We start from the raw sequence: 7,848 nt of genomic DNA on the forward strand, positions 1-7,848 counted from the left end.
GGGCCTGAGCAGGACACAGCCCTGAGCAGGGCCACGTCGGGACCCGGTGGGGTGAGCTCCTACTCGGCCTGCTCTGCCCACTGCAGGGACTCCCGCCAGGCCACAAAGGGACCTTTTGGGAAATAGAGTCGGTTCAGCTCTTCGGAGGCCTTGACCTAGTTCGTGGGACTTGCTCCCACCCCGTCCATGTACCTCCCTCCTAGGGACCAGGGGCTGTTTTGTAAGTTGACATGAATCCCTTGGAAATGGTCTCAGAGAGGAGTATTTCGACAGCGGTTGGCTTATGGGGTGCTGGCTTGAGTCACACTGGCCCCCTCCGTGACCCCGCACTCCCGGGTGGCCACGTCCCTCATGGCACAGCTCTCTCGGACACTCTCCCCACACACGTGCCTCGGGGCGTGGTGCTGCTGCTGACGGCCCAATGTCCGCCGGACAGGGTGGCTCCCCGTGCCTGACACCGCCCTGGCTGCAGCTGGCGTCCCAGGGCCGCAGAGGGTGCTCCCGGCCCCCTGCCCAGTGCCAGACCCCAGGCAGGCACGCCCCCCCGGGCCCCAGGCCGCGCTCCCTACAGCCTGCCGGGCAGTGTTTATTTAACTTTCCACGTGAGGTCAGAGTAAACATCTGGGCTCATAAGAGCCGGGCGAGGAGGATCGCGGCTGCAGGTGGCACGGGTGCCCGAGGCCTGAGGTGTCCGCCCCACCCTTCCGAGCTCACGGCGCAGCTGCTGGCCCCGGGCGGGATCCCACCCGAACACCGCGCAGGTAAGGAGGCCACCACACGTGCGTTACTTTCATATCGCCGAGGAGCTGAGTAACAGCTGTTCCCTTTGCCAGAAAACTGCAAAAGGAACGACTTTTTTAAATGTAATTCCCAGCTCACTTGCCGGCTCGCTCTCTCCCTCTCCCCCCACCTCCTCCTTCTCCTCCTTCTCTTTCGGGTGATATTTCCCTCGTTTCTTCAGTAATTGCCTTTGGGTGAACATTCTCCAAGTTTTTGTATGGAGCTTTCAGGGAAAATGTACATAAGCGTATCTTTCTCTTCTTTATATACAAACGAAGGACTTCTTTGCCTTTCGTAGGCCCAGGTGATGCTCACGATGCCCCGTCTTTCCAAAAGTGAGACCTTTGGGTTTAGGGAGCCAGCAGGTGTCCCTTTCTTGGCGGCGTCAGAGTGCCCTTGTGCTGCATGACGCACACTTGCGACGGGCACAGCTGGACACGGGAGCTGCTGTGTGCCCTGCGGACAGGGAGCAGCTCAGCCACACACGGGAGCTCAGACCACGGTCCTGGTCTCACTTCGCTGGCTCGGTCGAGCTGACCGGCCACAGACGATGAACACGGGGAGTTGTTAGGCAGTGGGGCCCCTGCTGGGACAGTGGGTGCTGGCTACTCGCCTGGCTGACTGGGTTCCTTGTCCTTGCACAGCGGCCAGCATGCAAGCCCGGTGACCTTGGACATGCAGACTGGAGTTATTCCGCCTGCCATAGGGGCGGGCCAGCCTCAACAATCCCTAAGGGAGCACCTGCCCTTTCTTTTTTTCAAGCAAGACCTATTTATTGAAAATATCCAGAATATATAGGCCCACATACATGAATACTAGTTTGAACCATATGAAATTGCCAAAACTCAGCCATTTTCACCTACATAAGTGGCAATTTCACATGGTTTAACAGAACGTGAATAATGGCAGCCTTCTCATTACTGAACACCTACCGTGGTCTGTATTCTCCTTAGGAGAGGGACAAGGGTGTATTCCAAAGATGGTCCGTGTCTCTCAGGGAGAGAGGGATTCTGGGCATCAGAAACGTACGGAATCCATTGGAATGTTTTCCTGAGCCGTCGATGGATCTGAGTTCACACGCGGGGGGCTGGTCATTTCCTGGGCTATGCAGCGGGCCGCAGACGGCTCAGCCACGTCTCAGGCAACAGTGTTCGAGAAGGGACTCACCTTGGACTTGACCTTGACAGCCTGGCCAGGGGTCAACGCGTAGGCCCTTTCCACTCCGTGATTAAGTCCTGTCAGCGGGCTCCTCCTGGTCTGCCTTTGTCCCCGTGAGAAGAGCTGAACAAACAGTGAGCAAAGTTAGCCCGAACAGGTCGGTGCAGGCTGCCGGGCCTCCCTCCGGAACACACCCAGCCGACGCCCGCGGCGCTCGGCACGGAAGGTGTTCTGTTGCCGACGTTCTTGGGCGGCCTTTAGGGGGCAAGGAGCCCCCCAAAACTGAACAGAGAGCTTCGTATGTGCAGATGTACACTTTTCAGGGGACAAAATAAAACTGTTCCATTTTATTTTTCAAGGGATCTGCAAACCCTTCCCCTCCCCTCCCCTCCCCTGCCAATCAGTTAAAAATCACTGTTCTAGTAGTTTCCAGTGGAATTCACAGCACACAGGAGAGGAACATCCGTTCACTCGCCAAACTGGGAGCAACGGTCTGCTAAGATCAAAGATGAAGAAAGCAACCCCTGTCCTCCAGCCACTCAGGCGGTCCTGTCATTAGGAGCCCAGGGACAGACGGACGCTCTCGAAACTTCAGTGTCCTCCTTCGTAAGCTGGAGGTCGTAGCCCCCACGCCATAGAGGGGGTTCCAGCTCCCACTAGTGAGCACCCGATAAATGAGCCACCGAAGACAAGCAAACCCACAAACGTGGCCGTTGGCAGAAGCCACCCCGAGAAGGGGTTCCAGCCCAGCTTGGGAGGCTGGGAAAAGTGCTGGGCTGACGTGTCCCCAGCCTGGTGTCTGAGGTGACAGGAGCAACTGCCATCTGCACGTGGGAGTCAGGAGACACTTGGCTCCTCTGTCCTGTTGCAACTGCATTTCTTTGTCTGCAGGCAGTTCAAGGAGAGCCTCCGAGAAGACCAAGGTGGCCTCAGGGGTCTGTCCTCTCTCCTGGGCCGTGCCCCGCACCCAGAGCTCACTGAAAGTGCCCCATCCCGCTCCAGCTGTGGAAACGGAGGCCTCCCCTGAGACTCGCTGCTCTTCTGAACTTGCGCAGTGTCCTGTGCCTCTGTCCTCTGTCCCCAGTTCTCTCAGGGCCCTGCAGGGACAGGGGGCTGGCAGCTGGGCACGCGCTTGGATTTTTCACAGGTGGCGAGAAGCTAATGGCCTTCTTGGGTGAAAACATCCACAGGACTATGTTGGCAGTGAGGGTGGTCTGTCCTGTGGTCCTTTCCTATGGCCCTGGGACCTTGACGAGGAATTCCTCCACTGAAGGACCCCAGCAGGAGCTACCTGGGAGTCTCGGTGGGCACAGGAGCTCCGGTCACTTAGGAATTCGCACAGCCACCTGCTCTCACAGCAGGGCGTCGCGTGGCCCAGTGCACGCTGCCGTGGCTTCAGAGACGCGCTGGCCCACCCGCAAAAAACACCCGGAGTGATTCCGACCTCGGTGGCCTCCCTCATAGAGAACACACAGGGGACCGAGTTCTCTGCCCGGAAGAGCTCCGTGTCTCCACTTCTCCACCCCTCCTGTCCCCGGTTGCTCAGTCAGGGTCCCCCACGTCCACCCTCACCCCTGGGGGTCCTCTCACCCCACCACTAGCCCTGCACTTTGTGAACTTAGTTTCAGTGGCCTCTGCGCACAGCCCATTTTTCAGTCTGGCTCCCCCCAAAAAGAAACAGAATTCTGCCCAGCGGGTGCAGCAGGGGGGCTACACACGCTGCCACATGGGCGGGGTTCTCTACTGGGGGATGCTGTGGGGGAGGGCTGGGCAGATGGAGGGCCAGGACGGCAGGGGACAGGCCTTGCGTGGCACGGGGGCTGGGCCGGGTGCTCTTTTGAAAGATGGAACTGGTGTGAAGTCCCCCAGATGAGCGGACGTTGGCTCCTCCAGGGCGCAGGAGCGGTGGAGAGCCCCGAGTCGGACGGAAGCCTCCCTCACTGTATGTCGTTTTCATGTGGCGTGTATTTCAGGGGGAAGGCGCCCCCGGTCACGCGGCTCAGGCAGCGTACTTGGCCTGTACTTCTGGGCAAGCTTATCCATTTGTTAGCTTTCTTTTCAGCCCGCCAGGCTTTGCGTGGCGGGGAGGGAAAGAGAGAGACCTGAGGGCTCTTTGACTAACAGAACTTCCAACACCAGAGCGAGGAACTGAGATCTTCGTTACGGTGGTTCTCGGTGAGGGTGGTGCTGGGAAGGCACGCTGATGGGAGTGAGCTCTGGAAGCGCGGCTGAGCCCCTCTCCAGTGTGGGGCGGAGATCTGAAGCTTTCCCGTCCCCGAGCGGGTTAAGACAGGAGACGCTGCTGCCCCAGGGACCCGGGCAAACCCCTGCGCGGTCCGTTGTTGGGGCTCTCACCGATGGGGAGACCTGCAGGTCCCCGCAAACCATGGCTCTGCCCTGCCCACCTTCCTCCAGCTCGGTGTCCCCCTGCTTGCTCCATCTGTGCGCCGCGTGCAGCTCCATTCTCTGAGCTCCGGGTCACGGTGTGCACACCTGTCACCACGGCTAGCACCTGAGTCTCCATGCTTGCACCCACGCTGCCACACTGAGCGTCACACGCAGAGTTCCCGTGTCCATCCTGCCTGACAGGTGCCTGGTGCGTGCAGCTGTCCCTCCGACACCCACGGAGTGCCTCCGAGGTGCCAGGCTCCGTGCCAGCCACTTGCCATAGCAACGGCCGTGTGAGCCCCGCCCCTCGGAGTGGGAAGACAAGGCCACAGAGCAGGGGTCACATGCACACACACACGCACGCACACCAGGGATGTACACACGTGATTACCACGTACTGCGAATAGCGCTCCCAGGAGAACTCATAGATGCTTGGAGAAACGATGCCGGGTGAGGTTAGGGCCGGGGACAGCTGAGCTGGGGTGGGACTGAATGGCGAGGGAGTGGTAGGCTGAGGGTAGCGCAGCCTCAGGGGACAGAATGTGCACATGTCACACAGCAGGAGAACGTTGACCGATTGGGGGACGGAAGGCCGGTGGGACCGACAGACAGCCATGAGGGTGGCATACGCGGGGAGGGGGCCAGGGCCGGGGCGGGTGAACCAGAAGGAGCTCGGGTTTTGGGAACAGGAAGGCACGGTATGTACTCTTCTTTAAAATCAAGGGACCGGTGTGGCGTCGGCTCCCTCTTTAAAAGAGCGGATGGCCGCTGTGCAGGGCCGAGGGGCCGAGGTGACCGAGCAGACGGTTCTGAGGAGCGTGGTGTCGCCCGGGGAGAGGTGCCGGGGGCTGGGCAGGGCCGGGGAGGCCGGGGAGGAGAGCTTCTCTGAATCGCTCGCCTAAAACACGTCTTCCAAGTACAGTGTGCACAGCCGCCTCTTTGGGAGACGTGGAGGAGGCCCTGTTAGACGCAGGCCGTGACATGGGTCCCAGGGCCGTCCGTGCCCCTTTGCCACCTTCTGCCCCATGGTCCCTAAGAACACGGAATATACACGAGCCATTGCTTTAGTCAGGGGCGTCGCTGAATGGCTACTATGAACAAAGCATATGCCAACTATTGTGAGGTGGCCGATCTCTTTTAAAACAAAGTAATGCGAGATTATTAATGAAAACTTGAAATATGAGAAAAGTATAAGGGAGAAAAGATATTTTTTAAGTATACCACCCACTGTTAACATGTTGGACTATTTATTTCTGGTCTTTTTTCCATTTTCACATGCATGTATCCATTTATTTACATATATAATCTGGGATCATATTATGTAGTTTTATGTCCTTCATGAAGCGTTTGTTAGATATCATGCTTACAAAAAATGCGTGTGAAAAATTTAAAGAATAACAAAGCATGCCCTCCGTCAGCCGCCAGCCAGGCTGAGAACAAGTAACGTTACTTTCCGTCTCGCCGCCCCTCCCTCCCTCCCTCAGCGCAGGCAATGGCAGAAAAGACCGCTTCTTTATAAAACCTGTGTTCGTCTATTTTACTATCGACTTTGCAGCAGGAAGGAAACATGGCTCCCGTGTCCAACCTGACGCAGACGCTGGAAGACGCCTTCAGAAGGATCTTCATCACGTATATGGACAGCTGGCGCAGGAACATGACCGCCGAGCAGGACGCCCTGCAGGCCACCGTGGATGCCGAGAACTTCTACTACGTCATCCTGTACCTCATGGTGGTCATCGGGATGTTCTCCTTCATCGTGGTGGCCATCCTGGTGAGCACGGTCAAGTCCAAGCGGCAGGAGCACTCCAACGACCCCTACCACCAGTACATCGTGGACGACTGGCGGACCAAGTACAAGAATCAGATTCTGAACCCAGAAGAATCCAGGGCCACCGTCCACGAGAATCTCGGCGCAGCCGGGTTCCAGGTGTTTCCCTGACAAGCGAGGAAGCTGACCTCTGACACCCAGACGCGAAGCCATGCTCATGCCGCGGAGCAAAGCCAGAGACACCCAGGTTCCTCACTCTCTGCTGAGACTTTCCCCTAGATGTCATGGGGTGGGTCACCTAACACAGGTGACCGGCGCTTGCTCACGGGAGCAGGATTTGGGGCTGAAGACATCTTTTACTTCCTGCGCCATGGAAATGTCATTTTAATCAATGTCAGTAGTGGAAATACAGCCAAACTGGAAGCCAAGGACCTGGGCCTTGGCTGTGGGGACGCAGGGGAGAGATTTATAAGGCCCTGAATTTTCTGTCTCATGAAACGTTATTTTGTATGTGACTAATTCAGTTTATAAATAGGATGTGTCCCCTTGACCCTGAAGTTCAGAACCTATCACTTGCTCACCAGACTGACCTAGGAGCAGTCACTGACCAATTCTTCATCCTCCAGTGCCTGAAGTGACCAGAACTGTGGGGCTACACATGTGCTGTTCTTCCGGCATTTGCCTCCTTTGGAAGTCTGAAGACGGAACACACTTCCTACCAGTCCTCACCAGAGGAGCAGAGCCTCTAAGCACTACCCAGGGCAACATGTAAAGTTTTACAGACAACTAACATCTGAAAATTCCCATTTTTATGGAAAAACAACAAAAGGTATGACATGGCTTTATAAGCCACTTTTTCACTCGTTTTATTCTCTTCTCTTCACACTTACTTGCCTTCACTTGTGTTTGAAAAGACAGAAGGCACAGAAAGTATCTGAGCTGCCGACGTCTGTTGGAAGGCTGGAGAGTGATGGCTTCCTGTCCGTACGGCAGGGTTCACGGTGTCCCGGGATGCGGGGCGTGGAAGGCCCCTTGCAGTCAGCATGTTCTTGTCGGACCATGTCATCTACCGATGACGGGTCTGCCGTCCACAGCTTAGGTGACTTCATTCATTAGTTTAATAGCAACATCTAGCAGCGGCCTCCTGGCTCACTGGCCCAGCCCCAGCGGCACAGAGGAAGTCACATCCATAGCAGCACAATGACATAACGTGAGGGTTACACAGAGATCAATACGAAGTGGGCCGCCTGAGGGCAGGGACAGGAGGGCGGGCCTAACGCGGGTCTCGGGGGAGCTGGGAGGAGGAACTCAGCGGCAAGCCCCCGCTGCCTGGGGCTGCGGCTTCATGGAGCCTTGGACCCCCAGGCTTATCCTTTCCCGCCCCCACCTCCCCATCTCTCAGCGCAGTGGGGAGGAGGGCCTCAAGGCCGGGGGCATTGAGACAAAATCCTAAAAGGGAGCCTTTCTTCAAGGCATGCTACCAGGTTTATGTGTCTGGAGTGACATACAGTCAAGGTATCAGTTTGCTAACACACGTGTGCACTTAAGCTCTGAGGCAGGAAGGCTGGCGCGGGAACAGAGACCCGGGGCTCTCCCCTGACCCCCTTCTAAGTTAGAACACTGTGCATGTGACCTGCGGCTAGACACAGGTCCCCTCGCTGCTCCCCTCCCAGATTCCTGGGGTAAGAAATAGTGGAGACAAAGGAAAACCAGCCTCAGGCAGAGTTGGCAGCCCTGTTGACCTACTCGCAGCT

At 57.1% G+C, this 7,848-nt stretch overlaps 1 protein-coding gene across 1 annotated transcript; it reads left to right on the forward strand.

The window, feature by feature from the left end:
* The first annotated feature begins 703 nt into the window (after window positions 1-703).
* On the forward strand, window positions 704-7,848 carry KCNE2 (potassium voltage-gated channel subfamily E regulatory subunit 2). The gene is made up of 2 exons (XM_090271579.1): window positions 704-761; window positions 5,882-7,848. Exon 2 carries the CDS (start codon window positions 5,894-5,896, stop codon window positions 6,263-6,265), a length of 372 nt encoding a protein of 123 aa, XP_090127705.1. The 5' UTR covers window positions 704-761; window positions 5,882-5,893; the 3' UTR covers window positions 6,266-7,848.

Source organism: Furipterus horrens, unplaced genomic scaffold, assembly GCF_987537825.1.
Source record: "Furipterus horrens unplaced genomic scaffold, mFurHor1.1.pri manual_scaffold_1, whole genome shotgun sequence".
NCBI lineage: Eukaryota > Metazoa > Chordata > Mammalia > Chiroptera > Furipteridae > Furipterus > Furipterus horrens.